Raw genomic sequence first — 20,867 nt, forward strand, 5'->3', positions numbered from 1 at the left:
TTGACACGGTTTGACTTGGCACAGTCGGGATTTGCATCTCCATGACAACAGGGCTGCTTAAAGTGGTGTAAGAGCAGGGGTCAAAGTAGGCTTTTAGAAAAATAATGTTGATGGTCTATGGTACAGTGGAAATACGCAATTACAGACGATGGCTTTACAGACTATACTTGTTAGTAGTATTTTGGTATTTTCAGGGGATTTGATGACAATGAGAAAAGTAAATAATATTGGCAGCCTTATCCTGTAAGGAGTTCATTAAAGTTTGCTTAAGCACAACGATCCAACAGGCCAAAATATGTTTAATACATTCCTGACCGACACTGTTTCTGGCGGCTTGACATTTACTATCCACATAGAGTGTAGAGACCGTTGTAAAAATACTTTATCTCTATACCTCTCGTCATCTTCTATCTCCTCTCTCTTTCTCAATGGAGTCGAGTCTCCCAGCAGGCGGATAGTAAACTTCCTGCTGGGAGGTTTGCAGAAGGATATTTTGCTTCCAGCACATACCAACACCTAAACCCTGACATCTGTACACTTCTCATCCTGAAAATAAAGGATTCTCCCTCTTTTATAACACCTTTGGGCTGCTCCCTATCCCTAAGTGATAAGAGGAGGAGAGAAAGTGCTGACGCCCAGTGAGAACTGGACAGGGTCTTAATTGATCACTCGTTCAGGAAGGAGAGGAGAGAAGGGAGGGATGAGATGGGGGGGGGGGGGGGGGGGGAGGGGGACAGATGCAGGGGAGATGGGTACTCAGACCAGCATAACTCAGTCACAGACCTCAAATGAAAGGCCACTGCAGTATATCACACCACAAGGGAAAATATATACTACAGAGATAAACAGAAATTATAGACATAATTTCATGCAGCTATATGTCAATCAAGCAGGCGGACTGTGTGGGGTTGACGTGTGGCCCTCACTCAGTCAGTGTGCCAGACCCATAAAGAGTCGAGGGTGTATTTATAGGAGTGTGCTGGTCCTTATTCAGAACCCTCAGTTTGACAAACTAACTCTTTCTCTCTGAGGTCCAAAATGTGCAGTGTTAGCAATCTAGCAGCACTTAGATTTACTGTGTTCACTCAGATGGAATAAAAGAAGAGTGAGAACGTGTGTGAAGATGATGTGTGTGTGTGTGTGTGTGTGTGTGTGTGTGTGTGTGTGTGTGTGTGTGTGTCCATGGGAAAGATGAGCCTCAGGGTTTGCGTATGCGTAAAATAAATCAGTTGTTGTTGTTTTTCTCTCACCCCACAATTGTGATTTAACAAGAGCTCGCTGACCTAGAGCTTTCTCCCAGATACGTTACCAGAGGGGTAATTCAAGTGGACCTCACTGGAGGCCCATTAGGCCTCACTCTGCAATCACTGCAGAGCATACAAATGAACCAGCAAGAAGTCAACACATAAACCTGAGAAAAGACTAAACCTTCATTCATAATCTACATTAAACTCACTGCACACAAGTTGAAGCACATGCATATTTAGACGCACACCTGTTCTCTCTCAGGGTCCCAGTGTGCTCTGCTGCATGAAAGCTCCCCGACATCTTGCTGCTGAGGCCGATCAATGCCTTTTAATTACCAAGGGCCTAAAGCGCTGGTCGATACAGCTGACGAGAAGCAGAGAGAGAGAGAGAGCAGGAGGGAGAGAGAGAGAGAGAGAGACAGAGAGAAAGAGACAGAGACAGGAGAGGAAGTGAGAGGGAGAGAAGGAAGAGAGAGAGAGACATAGACAGGAGAGGAAGAGAGGGAGAGGGAGAGAGAGAGAGAGAGAGAGAGAGAGAGAGAGAGCGGGAGGAGAGAGGTCGAGGGAGAGAGAGAAAGAGAGAGAGAGAGCGGGAAGAGCGAGGGGGGGAGGGAGAGAGCGAGAGAGAGAGACAGAGACAGAGAGAGAGAGCGAGAGAGATGCTCCAGAAGGTGATGGATGCTCACTCCTACCAGTAAGCCCACTCCAGATGTGTCGTTAGGGTCGATTCCTCCTGCAGCCATTCATTCACTTTACAGACCTCCATCCAGAGCTCGGGCCCCTCGGTCACAAGGCTAAGTGGACATGAGGTGTCCGACCAGAGGAACGCAGACCTCTTAAACAATAAGTCAACAGTGGCCGGTTGCTCTCTGTGGTACTGGCTACAGTACTCTGGTTTATTACTGGACTGCTAGCTTGTATTAGGATATAATACACCCGACAGGTCAAGGAAAGCTACAAATAACTTCAATCTTGAGGTTCCTTCCAACTAATTTCTACCCAGGGACCTGCCAGCATTGGCAAAGGCATATGTTTAGTTATTGAGGAATTTTTTATCTATGTCACTTGCACTGTGAACAATGAACGAAGGAGTCTAATACTCACTTTCATCAAATTCTGTGATTTTAAAAAAGAACGATCGAAACTTTATAAAAAGGAGGCCGAGATAACAATTGTTCCACGAGGAAAAAATTCATACGGGAAAAAATGTATGTCATGGTTGAGCCACTATTTATACTTTCATACTTTAATTTCATGTGATGAATCTGCAATCAGGTTGGAAATCATCACGCTTACGGAAACTGATTATTTTAGACACTATTCTTTTCACCATTACAGCGCTATAGTAAATTATATTAACAACCTGGGACCAAAATATGAAAGAAAATAGGTATAAAATAGGTCAAATAGGTGCAGATTTGTGCTTGAGGTGAAGCAGACCTATCAAAAATTGTGCCATAGTTTGATGCAACCCAAAGTACTGTAATAAGCATACAATTGTATTTCAATTTCATGACTCCGGACGTTTGATGCACATATTCATATCTTATGCAACTAACTCGTCCTTAGTTGGCCCTCTCTGGGGAATGCAGTTGCAATTTACTGCAACTCAATTGGCTTTACTAAAATTAGGAAAAACAAACAGGGATAATCCAGGACTGCTAGGAGGAGTCTGGGTTTGAAGCTGTTATGCCTTTTAATTACACATTACATAATTATGCAGGATTTTTTTGTTACATAACGTTATTTGAGATTTTAGATCCGGTTTCACTGCAGCCTCGACACAAGTGGACGTTAAGTGGACGTTAAGTGGACTCAACACTTCTACCCTCAGGTGTGACCAAGAGCCTGAGGACATTATTTGCAGCCCGACAGGTAAAAACCAGCCGACTGAAGAAAGAAAGGTTTCCCTTATTGAACGCCATCTGAGGTCTTAATGCTCTCCCTTTATTTAGACTGCTCATTGAAAATAACGTAGTACACTACAAACTGTTCAAAGTGATGCCAGGGAGGATTAATTTGGTAATTCACATTTCATTTGAAAACAAGTGAACATAAACGGCTACACTTCAATGTGAAGCGGCTCCTAATTCCCCTCCTAACAACGTTTGTTGTTCAGTGGAGCAAAAGAAAGTAAAACTATTAATGTTCAGTGTTTTACAGCGAAACAAGAAGAAACAAAGAAGAAGCACAACGTTGACAGTATTGATCATGGACTTTAAATTTGACCCCCAAATCGTCAAATCAGTGCTTACTGGTTATTACTGGAGTCTTAACTCAATATCAACCAACTATCAGTTGAGTTGATTCTAAGGTTCGAGGTTATGCTTGCAAAATAACTTAAGAGCTACTACAGGCAAGTATTACGACTCTGCATGCTACTTAGTAACTTAGTTTATGGTCTTAATAAGGATTAACAGTACATTGAATATGCACACGAGCGAGTTTACAGTCTAGATTCTCTCTGGTTGGGCATAAGAACAATGGAAAGTGAGTAAAGTCAGCCTGCAGTCAGCATATCGTGCCCATGTCAGACCAATGAGATTAGCGTTGTCACCTCAGCAGTGCCAATGCACACAACATGTTGTAGTTCCATGGGTCCATTAAGAAGCCCTGTATCTTTGGTTTGAATCACGTGGAGCACAGCGAGCGACATGGAGACCCGTTCGGCATGTGTGTCACCTTTCCCGTTGCTCAGCCAGAATAATGGGGCCTGTGGACCTTTGATCAGATCCGTTATGTACCGCACAGCACCGCCTCCCTTTCCTGTTTTCAGGCAGGAAGTGTGCTCATTTAAATGGAAGCGTGGATGGTAGACTGGAGAGAAGCACTGCTGTTCATAAATGAGACCTCTACTCATCAAGAACAGTGTCTTTGGTCTGTCGTTCGTTAAAGCTCCCAAAGAATAGAAGTGGCACATTTACCCCTTCAGGCTCCAGACATCTGCAAAGGGAACACTGTCACACGTGTTCCTCGTCACATCTCCTCCAGCAGGCTTAACACCAAAGTGTTGAGAAATGACAAAAAAAAGAAAATCACTGTCAAATTAGCTCGAGCCCCTCACATTCGGTGACAAGCAGTTCAGCTGTGAACCTTCACGACCAGCGTCTCTATATTAACCACATTTGCATAAATGCCTCCTACACAGACGACTTATCTCAACGCGAGGCGGTTCAAACAAACCGTCCGCTTGCTTGGCAGCTCACAGAAGAAGCGCTCTTTAAAAGCAATTTGTTCAGCGTCGCTGGAACATTTTTTACCAATTGAAATTTAAATACAATAAAAGCTTATTATTATTATCATCATCATCATTATTATATTATGCACTGGTCTTTTTTACGTCCAGAAGTGAATTGGTCTCAGATGAGCACTGCTGTTGCTTTATGTCTTTGTAGGAAGACGGTCTTGACATTGGCCGGGTCCCACTGGAAAGGAAGACAATCCACAAGCCGAGGGCTTTATTATTTAATAGCTGGTAAAAAAGACCCTTGGAAGCTGATTCAGATGACACCATAAACACAATAAGTCCACAATGAAAGAATAAATAAGTTCAGACCGTCAGCATTTGTTCCCAATATATAACTTTATTTAAAATATTGTTACAATTTATTACTCTACACAACATTTTCAAACCTTTTTTTCCTTTTTCTAATATTGGTTAGTAAACCTTCATGTGTTTTGTTTTAGATATAAAACTCTCCATTTAGTAGCCTAGTTCAGCATCAGGTGTTAATTGATGATGTTTTAGATGCCGCCTCTCTTTTAAACAGCTGGTTTCATTTAGTAGCTACACTCCATACGCACACAATTAATGATCAAAGGTGGCTCGAGCTTTCTACACCATCATTTCCCCAATCTTTAGAATTTCTGTTTAAATAAATAAAAGTTTTGGAGTTGGAGAAACAAGAGTGCATTTTGTCCAAGAGATATTCTCTTTTTCTTTTCAAAACAACTATTTACAGGTTATGCTGAAGACAGACAGACAAGGCTTAGGTCTTTCATTAAAGTCACTGCCTACTGCCCTGTGTGTCAAAGCAATGAGCAGAAATTAATATCACAAAGGCTAACACTTGTTAAAACCGCACGTACAGCCACCCTTCATGTCAGTCATAGGTAGCACCAGTCAGCTGAAATGGGGAAACCAGCAGCTAGTGCCCTCGATCCAGAGGTCGAGGGCCGTCCGGTCGACACAGATGTTGAGACCAACGTGGCGGCTCTTCGAACACTGGACTCTGAAATGCTGTAGAATTTGACAATAAAACATCTTACACAATATCTGCCAATATCTGATGGAAATCAGCGCCGATTTGGCACGAGATTCCAAAACCTGATGCGTTACTATAGCAACAGCATCCTTCAGACGAGCATTTCGGTTGTGATGAACGCCAACTTCCTGAGCCTCACGTGCCGTCCACACATGGACAAGTTCTTTTTTTATTTATTCTACTGCCACCTTGTCTGCTGTACCATCAAGCGAGTCCCGTGTGGACTTCAACCCTCTTTTTGTAAATAATCGTTCCCTGACGAGCCACGGCTGCCCAGCATCTCAAACACTAACACAGGTAGCACGGCACGGCGCACACTGACGAACAAACACGGGCCGACCATACAAAGACGTGCTTCTTAACATTCCTGTCATCGCTCTGCGTTCACCTAAACACTGTTACAATGACATTTATCGCACTGATGGCAGAAACGGACAACAACTGACAGAATGCGCACCTGGCGGTGACCGAGACGGAGTGGAAGATGACAGCTGGCGCAGGCAAGACGACCCGAAACACAAAAATAGAGAGAAAAAGGAAAAACCAGCAGCTTTTCTAAAAGCCTATTCACAGCAGCATGAGCCACGGGGACAGAGAACAAACATCACACAAAAAACGCTGCTTTGAATACAATATTGGGGGAGTGAGTCATTTGACTGACAGGAATCAAACCAACAGAGGCCAGGTTGAGCCAACATGGCGCTGCCACGGCAACCACATCCCCCCTAAGTTGACGGGAGACCAACCTGGAGAGTACGAGCAGAGGACAGAAAAGCACACACACACACACACACCACCTCGATCTGCATCTCCCTCTGCATCTTGTAAAGAAGAACAAAATCATTATGGTTGAACAGCTCCAATTCTTATGTCATCCATCTCTAAATTGGCTATTACTCTGGCTGTCAAAATGACCATCCAGCAATCTGCACATTGCAGAGTGTCACAATCCAGCTATCCTTGATGTGTGTGTGTGTGTGTGTGTGTGTGTGTGTGAGAAACACATCCATGTATTGCCTGGATGACAAATAACTAAATATCCGACAGTGTTTTCAAACCACAAACGTGTAACATGTAATCAGGAATGTGTGTGTGTGTGTTCCATGCTGAACTTTAGCGAGACAACAGGAGACGCCTCCCATTTGTCTCCATCTGTCTGGCATCTTTGCTGTCGTACGGATACAAAATCCCATCTTCATTTGCTGGCTCTCACACCAACAGCTCATCAGACACGTCCAATCAGAGCCTAAAAGCTTATCAGCAATGTCAATGATGAACACAGAGGACAAGCACAAGCACAAGCACAAACACACACACACACAGTGCACACGCACGCCCAGTGCACACACATGGTGCACACACACACATGGTCTGTGCACGTACACACACACACACACACACACACACACACACACACACACACACACACACACACACACACACACACACACACACACACACACACACACACACACACACACACACACACACACACACACACCAAGGTAACTGGCTGAAAGCAAATCATGGCTAAATCTAAACATTAATTAACCATTTGATTGAACCCAAAACTAAGCTCAACTGTAATAATAATATCATCTATATATTTGATTAAAGTGGAACTTGAACTTGTGCTCTAGGTTAGTGTGAATAAAGAAAACAAAACATTAATCTTAGTTTCAGGTTTTCGGTCTCTGCCAGACAGCAAGTCAGTCAGTAATGAATAAGCTTCAATAAGTGGGATGAACAAAACTCTATTGCATTTATGCACATAGTCTTCATTCAGAAGATTATTTTTTTCTGCAGGCATGTAAACCTGCTTTCTACACTTAAAGTGAGACCAAAAATGTTTTAAACTACAAAAGAAAAACAGTGCTGCTCTAAAAACACAAAATAATCTGTGTAAATTGTCATGTCATCATATTTCATGTGCAAATACACACAACCAAATACTGTACCTACATAGGTGCAGTAAGAGGCAGGCAGCTACCTGCATTGCTATGTATGCTGGTTGCAGTCACACAACGTTATGCACCATCTACTCACACACACACACGCACACACAAACACACACGCACGCACACACGCACAGTTTTCCTGTCATGGTTATTGGACAACCTGAAGAGGAGTGATACTTTCGGGTAGGTTGAGGGATCGCTCTGTAAGAAGCTAGAACATTTCAATATCCTTCTCAAAGCCTCCAACTAAATTTGTGTTGCACTCTGCTGCCCTCTGCTGCCTGTTCAGAAAACTGCAGCTCAACAGAAATAACTCGTCCCGTCTTTATATTCACAATCTCGTCAGTCACACTGCGAGTGCCATTTCAAAAAACGTTTGGCCCGTCAACTTCTTGCTCCAGAGTTCCTCTCTGCACAGAGCCGAGACTGAGAACACCTCTTCCTCACTTGCAAGCTCTGCAAAATCACCACATGAGAACACTTGCGAGGGGACAAGTACACAAACCGACATTAATGGCCGACCGCCAACAGACGTCGCTCTGTCTGTGGTTAGACCAGAACAAAAAGGTGAAAAATAGAGATTTGTTAGAGCAGCTTGAATGCAGTTCAGTAAGTGTTTTGTTGTGTTAGCTCAAGAAATCATTTTTTGTATAGCTCTTATATTAATCTATATTTTTTTTATACACATAATTATGAACCATTCCGTAAACATCCTCTTTCAGTTACATTTGTGTCGATTAGGTTTTCTGACAAAGGCCGACCTCACAGATGGAAAACATCATTTTTGCGTCGTTGTCCATCATCAGTGGTAAAGCATAAATTTGCTTTCTTTATCGCTAACTGAGAGCTGAGAATCCTGTTTTTCGGTCTCCCTGCGTTCGTATTTCCATCCGCTCAGTTCTGCAGACGAGGACCGGGCTGAACAATCCTCTCTCACATGTTGGCTCTTGCGTCAAGTGGCGATTCCTCGAGGGGCTCCCTTTGCGCATACAGCGCCGCAGCGCTGTGCTGGCCCTGGCCAGTCACACACTGTACGCATGTGTGTGTGTGTGTGTGTGTGTGTGCGTGTGTGTGTGTGTGTTACATCTCAACCAGTGGCGAGAATTTGCTCGTGTCCGGCCGCACATCACAGGGCAGATGCATGGAGGAAAACAACAGACACGCTATGGAGATCTAGTGAATGACATGAAAGTTGGCTTGCGTTTATTTTCCTTGATTGCTCTTCCTGCTGTGTGCACCCCGGGGTCGGTAGTCGGGCTATTCCACTTCCGGTCTCGTCCGGGGTGTTTTTCGGGGGCGTGGATCGCCTCAGTCTTTCACTCGGTTCGGTGTTTGTCGATGGGCGCTCTGGGGTGGCTGTGATGATGCAAGTGGACCAGTTCTAGTTCGAGTGATGACAAATGATTTTAGGAAGTTGCAATCTCTCCCCCTAGGTGGCGCCATCCCTTCTGCTGGGTCTCCAGAGGAGGAAGATAATCTGGAACACAGAGAGACGATTCAGGGTACAAATCTGGGATTTTTGTTTTTTCTCTTCAGCTGCCACAACACACACACATTGGTCAGTCTCTCAGCAGCATCACCAAGAAAGTTCCCTAAATTCCAACTCAAGTGCCTTTGTGGCATGCCGTCGTCATATATATGAGTGTCCTGAGCCATCTCACTTTCTCAGTCCTCAGCTGACACATCGGTCTTTACTTCCTGTAGCCCCAGAAGGTTGCTCACTCAGCCTCGGAGCTTCCAGCATCGCTGGTCTTGTGCTGTCTCACATGGGGCAAAGAGTTCTTCCTCCTGATGTGTGGATCTCTTGGAGATGGCCCTGATAGAGAGTCATGTGTCCTAACATGCATTTACTCTGAACACTTTTTTCACAGCACCAATACAGCAGTCTTCTTACAGCAATCGGTTAGCACCGGAGTAAAATGTACTCTCTCCTTCGTTAAGTACGTTGTGAAACTAAAAATGCAGCCTTCTCTCTACTTCTTACTTTGCGTGACTCAGTTCCTTATAATGTAAAAACAGAGATAATGAAACACAAGCTGATCTGAAAGGCCCTTTTTAGGGCCAGGTGTAATTCAATGTCACTGAATTTAAGTTACTTATAAAACAGAAAACCAAGCACATATCATTTTGCCTTTAATGCACATAAAAAAAAGAAGGCAGCATACTTAAAATCCTCTCCCTGCCGCTGCCCTTTTATCAGGGATTTTGCATAATTCATGTTGCTTGATGGGTGCCGTCACTGAATACATATTTCTTTATCATTTGCCTTAGATACAATCTAGCCTCTTAACATTCAGTGTTGGTGCTGTTTTATCAACTGTGTTACAAACACCATTTGCTTTGTATTTAGGAATAAAAACAAAATACTTGCTGCTCACCATTGTTACTGCAGTTTTTGTTGTCTTTGTCAGATGCCTCTTCCTCAACCTGAGAGAAATTAAAACATGAATTCTGAACAAAGTCCAGATGACAACTTCTAGGGGTCTTTTTGCATTTGTAAAGACAAATGTAAGAAATAAGCTATGTTTAGCATATCAAACTTGGCATGGAGTCATGTGCTCCCACAATGAAAGAGGAAAGGAGTGGTCCATACCTGTTTCCTCCACTTCAGCTCACAAAAGACCCGCTCAAAGCACTCATGCATGTAGTTAAACTGGGGAAAAATAAATACAAATAAAAAGTCAGCTTTTCAATACACCACAATCAGCCTGCAAAGACACCGTGACACCGTGCTTTTTACTACTGTTATTATTGCACGTGAAGGAAAGTGTGTTGACTATCTAACCAATTACAACAAAATCACAACATATGTCACTCTAAAAAAGGCAAATTCAAACCAAGCAGGCCCCTTCAGGTCGATATTCTTATTGCTACATTAAAGAAGTGGCATCTAGTGGCGAGACCTCGTCACAGACCTAAAATGGCGTGAGGCTCTCTATAGCGCCAGTGTTTGGTTAGTCTGGTGTATTGTACTGTATTGTGTGTTGTATTCAGTCAATCAGTACATACAACAAGTAAAGCCACAATCTAATATATAAAATAAAAAAACAGTAGTCTGGTGTGGACTACTGTACAAACATGGCAACATATCCACTACGTAGATATAAACAGCTCATTGAAAGCTCCCTAAAACACTTTCAGGTTGTTATCCGCTGTTGAAAACAGTCAGGAACATCCTATTCCATTTCCACTAATAAATACCCCCCCCGCCCCCCTTCTTTCTCTCCAACCAATCGCTTGGTTGAAGAGAAGGTAGAATTTCATTCCAGCTAGATCTTCTTTTGACTACAGCCTCTCCAACAAAGTAAGTTATTAAATACATAAACACAGTAAAGAACCGACAAACACCTGTTGACAGTGTGTGCCCACTTACATATGGAGTGAAGATCTTGACCCAGCGAGGTTTCTTCTCTCCTCTGGCGTATTCAAAGCAGAACGCCATCCCCTCCTCGTCCGTGTCCCAACGCTGCATCTCCGCCCACTCAAAAGCTATCACCTGGTTCTGTGGAGACAGGAAACAGGCGGTAAGCTCTGTGCGCAGATGGACATTTAAATGTCAGGCTTAACATTGGTTTGCTTCACAATTCACTATCTGCGAAATCCATTTAGTAAAATACAGGATTTCACTTTATCACAAGGCAAAACCTTTTCATACAATAATGGTTGTCATGCTGTGTTGCCCTAGAAGGTGATGGATTGAATCCCTTTACTTGTACTGTGTTGCTCTATCAAACCAGCAAAAACAAACCCTCACCTCCAGCGTGCCGTCCTCGGTACAAGCGTGCAGCTTGAAGTGATGGATGCTGATAGCTGTGATGACATGTCCTTTCCTCCTGGAGTCACAGGAGCAGTGGGGGAAGGCCACCTCATTGTAGCCCTCACATGTCCGCAACAGACTCAGGTACTAACAGGGTGTTACAGAGCAAACAGATCAGTCACCAATCCCATCAGTAACCAGGTTAGAGTAATCTAAAAAAGGGTTGTAACAGAAAAAATAATGCAATAACGCTCACCAAATTCATTTGGATACAAGATGCACATCAATCTGTAATCATCTCTGTTTCGATTCCACTACCTTGAGATATCGCTACAGTCCTGTGCTTCTTTAATGCAGATACAGACCTTTCCCACACATACAAACAAGTATACGGTGAGCAAATATTTTGGTTTCACACACAGAAGACTCACACGCTACAGTTTGGTTCATGTTTAAACGTAATGTTTAAACCACAGAAGGCCTTATTCTGAAGTGAAAGGGTTTCTGAATGTGCTGTCCATTTCTATTTGGTAGCGTTTTGGTGATGGCTCTGGTCAGCAAGCAAAAAGTGTAGTCCGTCCCCCCCCATGAACAAAGAGTGGTCTGTGGGACTGACCGTGGCCATCTTGCGCTGCTCTGCCAGTTTCTGCAGCTGGTAGGATTTGTCCTCTGTTTTTATGAATCCCTTCTTCACATCTTCCAGTGCCTGGACAGACAGACAGGCGGGGGGGAAGAGATACAACGCCATTTATTATTTGAGGTCACTGCACAAAAATCCATTAAAACCATGTAGCAAAAAGATATTCTGCCTCAAGTAACCAAGTTCAATCAATAACAGCAATCACTTAGGTGCACATTTTAAAGTGGCTAAAATCCATATTTCTACAATACCAACAATCAAATGACATTGTGAAAGGGGTCGCTCGTAGTGATGAACCTACAGAGATTCATGCAGATGAGCTCAACGGAGACGGACAGCGAGTTTCAACTCATTGTTTGGCAGAAATGGATGTTACGGGTCACCGCTGAACCTCGCATGCCTGAAATGCTTCAGGGAGTGACCTTTATTGGTCGGCGGACAGCTTCTGCTTCTGCTATGGTTATTGTTTTTTTTTTGGTGCATTTCCATGAGAGGATTATTTCAGGTCACACTTTATACTTTAAAATGTGTGGGATGGTTTTGCTAGATTATTATGGTTCTCTGGTCCTGATTAAGGCCATGAGTGGTGGCATTTCAAAGTCTAGTTGTTAAACATTCAGAATGTCATTTTTAAGACTTCATGATTGGTCGTAGCTTGAAATGTTGTTTAAGATGTGACGTTAGTTAGGATTTCAGTTGCAGGCAAGGGTAGACCTTTGTGTCCAGGACTGTAACAAACAAACTGTTTAATTACATAACTATTTGTCAACACACTCCCAGCTGGCAAGAATGCAGCTCCCACTGAGCCACATTTAGCTTGTTTTAATGTCAAAGAACGTTTAGTTTGGCGGTCATAAAATACGACATAATCAGATTGTGTTTATTGTCTAGAAAAGCTAGATAAAACAACAAGTACGCATTGACTCTGAATGAGTGAACCGGTGTGCGTTTACACTGAATGCTGATATATTCAAAAGATCAATAGTTTCAACTGTGGGAATAATTAAGTAGACTGAACTGCATGATTCTGAGATCAGTGGTTTAGATTAAAAAATTAATACAGTTAATAATTTCCCCCCATTATGCCAGAAATAATCCATGATATAACAAAGACAATTCAGAAACCTCCAACATGTTGGACTCAGAGAGGAGTATATAAAAAGCAAAGAAGGACCGATTTTATGCCAAGTTCCCTTTAATCCACGGTAAGTGGGATTCAATCATTGTTATTACCTGGTGAAAGCAGTAGTGCAGTGCCAGCGGGTTGTCTCTTAGTAACTCCTCCTCCTGGAAGCTGAACAACCATTTGCGGAGCGCCAAGCAAGTCCCTGGCACTGCTGACGTGTAGTTCTGCACATAAAGCTTGTGGGGAAACTCATTAGGAACCAGCTTCCGCACTGCAACAAATAATAGAAAGGGGAGGGAGGAGGAGGGGGATGAAAAGAGGGGGGGTTGTCCGTTCAGTCACTAGAAAATAATTAATTCTGGCCTGTACAAAATTACCTGCCCTTGCTGTCCAAAACTGTGCATACCCCGAGGCCCAATGAATTAAAATAACCAGTGGAAAGGTACAGGTCTTTATTTAGAAAACGAGTGAACATGTGATAAGTCATCTAATGAAGGCTTTTAAATTAAACAAGAGAATATGTGGAAAGGCTTGGTGAATGTGAAACACTCATACACAAACAAGTACACACACGGTTCTTACCAAAGGAGTGGTTGATGACTTCAAAAAGGGCAAAGTAGCTCGCCATAATACTGTCCATCCCAACCTTCATCACTAATGCCTACAGAAAGGGCGATACAGAGTCTGTTAAGTAAGAAAGACATTGTTCGAGAATTTCTATCGCCGCATGAAAGTTTAACTGTTATCTTTTATAAAGTGTGTCTGTTATTTTTGTCTTTCTTTCAACACCTAAGGAATATCATGTTTTTACCAGTAGATACGATTGGATTTTGCATTTCTCAGTGTCATAATTCTGGCTAAGAATTGTCCAAAACAATGGGGCGATATACTGGACAATATAAGTGTATGACAGCATCATCCCAGTCGATGTCATGTGATCCTACCTGGTACACCTGATCTGTGGTGCTGTTCTTGCGTACTCTCACAGAGATGGTGGTCTTGTCTGGCAGGGCTATCCGCAGCTCTACATCTGTCACTCCATTGTAGTTCTGCACAGCGAAGCAACACATAATGAGAACAGCTGTAGAGCTGGATCAACAAGGGTGTGTGTGCATGCATTTGTTCTGAATTACTGGTGAATGCATCATTTGCTTCAGAACTATAACAAATAAGCAAACTAGACACTATCTGTTTTAGTCCTGATCGTCTTGGTGATGTTTCTTTAAGTGCTGGATTAATTCAGTATTAGTGCATTTTTCTCTGATGCTGTCATTCATTGAACACTACAAAGGCAATGCAATTAACTTATTAATTGTTTTGGGTTTCTAATTTAAACTCCATGCTGGCAGACTTGATTGGCAGCCAGCTACTTTTAAGGAATTAAACTTGACTACTGATGCTTGTTTATGGAAAATACACTACTTTTGCACTAAAAGACAAAGAGGTTGATGGATATATTCAAAACTTTTTGAATTCTCCAAAATCTCTTGAATATGCAAACAATCAGATACAGAATATTAGATAAATACATCCCTAACCATACGAAAAGCTAAAATGACAGACTGAGTTTTGGTAAACACAGTATAAAAAACAAGAGACTGTGGTGCCTTCAAGACAAACGGACATCGGAGAACATTTTTAAAAAGGGATTAAGAAAAGTCATCGCTACAACTTTTCAAAGCTCAGAATCAAAATTCCAACAGAAATAGCTAAAACCAAATCTACCACAGTCCATATGAGAACAATAATAAATACGATGCATACCTCATCTGATTCAGAGAGAAACTCCTGCATGATGTCACTCTCACCGACCACCCGCACAGAGCAAACTAGAGACAAATAAAGAAACTGATTTAAATCAAATAAACATGCTATTGTTTTATAGTATTTTAATATATGGTGGGAAATTGATCATAGCCATAATGTGGCCTATTTCTATCCTAACTACATGATTCCTGCATGTACACACTCAATTATTCCTTCAGTTCCTTTGTATGGCTATTATGGATTTTGATGGGTCTAAATAGCTCGTCGTACTTCAACTATGGAAAATCAAGCTGTAATTCTTCCTAAACAAAAGAAGGAAATGATTTTTGTCTTTGCAAACAGTTGGGTTTAATGCGCCAGTGACCTTCCTCATCAGCTTACCTCGCTCGAGATATTCCTCCATGCCTCTACGGCGAGCATCCAGCTGCTGTTCAGACAGGGAGAAGGGCCATTTACCGGGAAGCTTTGGGAAGTTGAAGTTAGAAAACTCCCTCTTTAGGTTCTGGTGCAGGATGGCAAACTCCCGGTAGCGCTTTGAGCACAGCTGTCTACCTGACATGTACACGTTGTAGACCTAAGAGAGGACAAGGTTTTTCAAAACCAATTTCAGTATTATAAATTTGAGGGGCAGCCGCAAAAGTTTTTTAAAGAAAGAAAGGCTTTGTGTCAGATCCGTACTCACCACAAACCTCTCGGAGTGCTGCTCTACATGTTTGTACGTGGGAATGGAAATGGGCACCGCCTGCTTGTCGCTGTAGTCATAGTTGGGTTGGACATCATCTCCTACTTCCAACCCATCGGCCTCCTGAGCTGGAACAGACAGCACAGCCAGAACCAGCTCCTTCTCCCCTGCACGGATGAGGTCCACCACTTGCTTATGGGTGGCACCTTCCACGCTCACCCCATTCCTGGAGGGAAAGTAAGAGGAAGAGAAAGGTGGAGGGAGAGACGGGAGGAAAGTTGGCAATACGTTTTTAAAACCCTCTTTTCCCACCGTTTGACACCTGATCAATTTATGTTTCGCCATGGCAGATGATTCAACTCTGTACACAAAACAGATCAAGCATTCAGCACCAGAGCGGGCTTGACTGGACCTTTAGCATGCTGCTTTGGTGGGAAATTAGTGGGGTGTGTAAATGTAAATAATAATTAGGGGTGCGCTGATGAACTCGGAGCATATCTCGATATCAATTATGGATACAATACTGGTGCTCTCTTTCCCCCCACCATTTGAAATCTAGCGAGTAACAATTTGTATATGAAAGCAACATGAGGCCACGAATAGCTGTGGCACTAAAGACTCAGTTGTCGGCCCGCTTTGAATGCGCCTAATAATGTAAACGCTGAATTTCTAATGATTAGTCATGTCACAATAACAGATTCACTCAATAAGGTCGGAATCGCATTTATAAATATAACAATAATGTCACTTTCATCGCAGATCTGCACGGCAGAATGATATAATATTATTATATTAGTGCTGCAGATATGCATTCTGCTCAACATGGTGTGGTAATGTGAGCGCATTTTGTCCTCCATTGATAAACACAATGCTGGGAGTGCCGAGTAACCAGGTCAGTTCTAATGTCTCTCTTTCCTTTGAGACACCCCCTTCTTGGCTTTGCTGAGGCCAGATGGCAGCAGCATCAGGTGTCTCTGCTAATCGTCCTAAGAGAAACAGCGGGGCAGACACAGGAGAGGATGGAGCATGCAAGAGTCCAACATCGGTCTGTCCACCATATGCCATGTCTCTTGTATTGCTTCTGAATGTTTATCTGTATCATATTGTGGATCAACGTGGGAATAAGTCAAATGGATAAATAGAGCGTAGTTGAAATTAGTCCACAATGGAAGGAATGGGAAAATAAATTGACATGACGTATTCCTCCGAGTTTTTCAACTGGACAGCCAACGGGTAGAAGGTGACCAAAAAGATGAAGATAAAAGGAGAAGTTTTGGTCTCAACACTAATCTGATCCCATCATCCTCGTATTAGACAAAACAGAAGCAGAGCAATGCCTGCCAGAAAGGTGTCACAATAGCTTATCAGCAACAAAGGGGGTTGGAAGAATGTGAATTAGGCTAAGGGAATGTGTAGTTTATATGTTTTGATGAAATATTTAGTCTATAAAAGATTATAAATCTGACTAATTCCTGGAACAATTTACATGTCTGACAAATAATAATGAATTAGAGCAAAGCAAGAAAACAGTCACATTATTTTATAAGCTAATGGGTATTTTCTGTGGATAAATGATTTAAAAATAAGATAAATCATTCTTTTTTTGTTATCAGAATTAACATTTTGAGAATCAATAACCAACACTGTTACTAAGGTCAAGGCCTTAATAAAACCTCATGAGATTGTTTTCTGCTTCATAAAAAGGTACATATGAAAAATCTGATTCTACACAAACTATACACAGGCTGTGTAGTAAAGTATACTAGTTGAGGTAATCACCAGTGGAGCGGCATTGTCCCCACTCCTTGTTCATAAAGCAATAAGATGCTGACATTGGACATATAGTTTTTGAGAAGCTGGTTCATAAGTCACCTGATAAGTATTGTCACATGATCAGAGAGATATTTAGCACTTAACATGCACACTTTTTTTGATGCCTCAGCAAGTAGATGTAGATTAGTGTTCCTTGTTTTCTGTTTCTCTTCTCCCTTTGTCTAAGTAGAACCTATGGCCCAGTCACAGTAATACATGCAAATATCCAGACGTTAAAGCGTATAGGCCACGCACACAGGTGGATTATAAGATTCACATACCTGTCATACTTGTACAGAAGTATTTCCTATTAACATTTCGTTCATTTTACACATGCCAGCATTTACCCTTCATTAGGGCCAAGGCTTACAAACATGGTGGGGGAACTCATTGATAGCTTGTTTACTCATGTAGACTGACTTCTTCAGAATCCATGTGTCTGCAAATATGAACTAAAGAATGGTTCTGTGAGAACGTAATATCCCTTTTGTATTGTAAGTATAGGCACTTATAGGTCGAGCTTAAACGTCGTATGTTACAAGTTCGAGGCCAGAAGAGACGTTTAACAATTAGGTTATTTACATCCAAGCCAATCACGTGCACTTATTGGGATAAAGGGTATACAACAAAAGACTAAAACTGTCCCATGTCAAAATGATGCCCGGTTGTGAAGGACGGTCTTACAGACGGTTCCTCTGCGTGGACAGTTGCACCATTTCATATTGAACTTGCGTGACAACACCGCCATCCACCGTCTTCGGACAGGGTCCAAAACACCACACATCCCTCCTGTTATGCACGTGACGATACAACGTCAACAAGATTGCCATTTAATGCCCGTCGGTGGAGCAGTGCCTGCGCACAGGGAGCTCAACAAGACCAGCGCTACCTGGCTCGCTCGCTAGCTCGAGCTAATCAACATGCACAGCCTGCTGTCCAACTTATGTAAGACGGTTAGCTTCCGAGACAACTCTCCAGCGTTAGCTCGGTGCGGCTACATGCCCGGGCTCGGTTGGTTGCGCACGTTAACCCACGAACTGGACACATAACTGGTTAGTTAGCTGGGTGGACGGCTTACGGTACTTTTGGTGTCATGACAGACAGGTGACGTAGCGTTTATACCTTGACGATAGCTCAACACATGGTGGGAATTGGATCAACACGGGGTAGCTAGTCGTACGTGCTAAGTACCTGGCTATATTGAACAGAGAGGCTGACTTACACTTCCAGGATCCTGTCGCCCTTTGCTATCCCGGCTCGGTCCGCCGCTCCCCCGGGCAGCACGGCGCTGACATGCTGGAGAGGAGCGTACAGCTCCCCGTTGATGCTGCGGAGCTGCCCTCCTTCGCTAACTTGACCGCGGACGTTGAACCCGTAGCCGGACTCCGACTTGACTATCCTCACCGTCCGCGGACCTGACGTAACCGTCACGCTCGCTATGTTCTGGCCCGCGGTGCCCGCGGACGAACCGACAGCCGGACCGTTACGGGATGCCGTAGGGGGAGCCGACTGAGTTTCATCGTCTTCTACATCCGCCATCTTATCCATAGGCCCGAGCCCCCCGTCCGATCGGTGTCTTATCGTAAATTCAAAACAACACTCGAGCTCTGTCCCTCAGTCAACGTTGGCACCACGGACCGTTGTTGATAACCCGCCCCTCGGTAGCGTCACGAGACACGGCCTCACAACGTGACTGGCCGGAGGCGTCACCCAAAGTCTGCTCTGTTTATCCTTTCAATGCAAAGTTATTCAATTGACAATAACACCAAAAAACAAGAGGAAGACACGATTTATTATTTTATTTGTTATATTCCAAGTCGCTTTATTCTTTTATTAGAAGTAACCTTCTGCTTTTAACGTTAATTTTTCGATTGAACTCTCCATGAGATTCTATAAATATAGGTAATACATCTCTCTCTCTCTCTCTCTCTCTCTCTCTCTCTCTCTCTCTCTCTCTCTCTCTCTCTAATTTGTTATTTCTCACTCCCTGATCTGCTGCCTTGTGACACAATTCAAAAACTGCTGCCAAACACTGATACTATGTTGCTTCTTATCATATTGTCTAATCCATGGGATTGGGAGAGACAATCGTGTGCTATAGAGGTGCTGATTACTAATTTTAAAACAGAGAGGGAGAAGTAATCTGCGAAGTCACTGGCTGCAGTATTTGTTAGGAAAGAAAACATACAGTTTTTCAGTCCTCAAGCCAGACGACTAGTCAATATTACCAAAATGCACGGCGTTAAAGGAATATTGGTGTTAAGGCTTCTCAGTGCTTCAGTGACACACATCACCAATAGTGATCCTGGGCGAGAGTCCAAAACATTGATCTTGATTAAAGAAGCTGCAAGGACCAAAGTGTACAGTAAAATAAACTTATTCAAATCAGCAGTGGACCTTATAAAAAAATTAAAAGTAAAAGTACCAATGCTACGATTGACATTTTTTTATTTGAAGCTCTTTATTCAATTTGCTAGAAAACTAGAAATTAAAATAAATGTACTGCTGTTCTGCAAATACAACTATTCGTTGGTTCATAATTTTAAAGCATTCTTGCATTAATTTAATTGATGTGATATTCCATATTCATCCTATTCATCCGTGCATCCACTCGTTCAAGGCCCATTCTGACATGCTCAAGTAAACAGGTCAGGTCGCCAGCCTCTCAGGGCTAACACATACAGACAACTGCATTCACGGTCACACCTACAGTATACAGGCCATTTAGGATTTACAGTTCATCTGACCTGCATGTATTTTGGCTGTGCCCAGTGGATCTGGGGCACTCACAGGAAAACATGCAGCCCTCCATGTAGAAAAGCCCCATGCCTGTCAGGTCAGATTTGAACCCATACTGTGAGGCAAAGGCCTCAACCATTGAGCCATTGTGCTGGCCCAACACATCATATTATATTTATTTGTATTACTTATTGGCAGCTCTGCACATTTAACCTCACTTTAGAAAATACATCTATCATATAGGCTCAATGTAGTGGAGTGTATACCAAAACAAAACATTCTGGTTAACTTACAATAGCATATTAAAACCATAAAGAAAGAATATGTAACTTGAACCTCACTAACTGTGGCAACAAGCTACAATTAAAGAATAATGGTAAATGTAACACACTCGTTGCACAAGCAGAGAAGTATGATAAAGTCAGCTTGTACAACAACACCTAACGTTTTCCAATTAATAATTGATAATAAATAATCATTAGCCACCATAAGCTACTGCGAAATACCAGACCAATAAGGCCCCAACAGAAAACTGTATAGAATTGTGTTCTTGCTTATTGCACTTCATCTGTAAGACGAGGATTGTGTTATTTCTTCTTTAAATAGAGGGCTTTGTTAAATGTGCTCTAGCTCTGAATACGATAAGCAACATCAATGAAATCCTTTCTTTCATAACCTGCCGTTATATTACTCCTTTCCTGAAGTTAATCCAGCTGTAAGAATGTTAGGCATAAAAGCTTTATGTCAACATACCTGCACTTCAAGTGTTTTGGATCATAAGCTTACTTAGACTATGTTACTGCCACGTCTGTGTAATTAATATTGTTACACATATTGTTCCCCTGACCACACAGTAACCGACAAAGTGCAGAAG

The 20,867-nt window shown here is 42.6% G+C and overlaps 1 protein-coding gene across 3 annotated transcripts; it reads right to left on the reverse strand.

Annotated features, from left to right (window-relative positions):
• Positions 1-8,642: 8,642 nt before the first annotated feature.
• On the reverse strand, positions 8,643-18,938 carry snx27a (sorting nexin 27a). Of its 3 annotated transcripts, XR_004610137.1 has the most exons (14): positions 18,477-18,917; positions 15,443-15,668; positions 15,142-15,334; positions 14,758-14,822; positions 13,938-14,042; positions 13,576-13,654; positions 13,101-13,264; positions 11,844-11,933; positions 11,225-11,374; positions 10,844-10,972; positions 10,064-10,123; positions 9,849-9,897; positions 9,132-9,286; positions 8,643-8,947 (listed from the first exon to the last, which is right to left on the reverse strand). XR_004610137.1 is itself a non-coding variant. In XM_034545024.1 (13 exons), exons 1-13 carry the CDS (start codon positions 18,800-18,802, stop codon positions 8,877-8,879), a joined length of 1,707 nt encoding a protein of 568 aa, XP_034400915.1. In that variant the 5' UTR covers positions 18,803-18,938; the 3' UTR covers positions 8,643-8,876. The 3 variants fall into 3 exon arrangements, 2 of the variants coding, with proteins under 2 accessions (XP_034400915.1, XP_034400914.1); XM_034545024.1 differs by lacking the exon at positions 9,132-9,286 and having other exon boundaries at positions 18,477-18,938; XM_034545023.1 differs by having other exon boundaries at positions 8,643-9,286.
• Positions 18,939-20,867: the final 1,929 nt, after the last annotated feature.

This window comes from Cyclopterus lumpus, chromosome 11, assembly GCF_009769545.1.
Source record: "Cyclopterus lumpus isolate fCycLum1 chromosome 11, fCycLum1.pri, whole genome shotgun sequence".
NCBI lineage: Eukaryota > Metazoa > Chordata > Actinopteri > Perciformes > Cyclopteridae > Cyclopterus > Cyclopterus lumpus.

Bases quoted from the DNA above. Each gene is read 5' to 3' on its own strand.
- snx27a (XM_034545023.1), bottom strand. From the start codon at position 18,802: ATGGATAAGATGGCGGATGTAGAAGACGATGAAACTCAGTCGGCTCCC. The intron at 14,823-15,141 runs GTAAGCTGATGA...ATTTGTCTCTAG, and splicing joins GGAGGAATATCTCGAGCGAG to TTTGCTCTGTGCGGGTGGTC. The intron at 13,265-13,575 runs GTAAGAACCGTG...TATTTGTTGCAG, and splicing joins AGTCATCAACCACTCCTTTG to TGCGGAAGCTGGTTCCTAAT.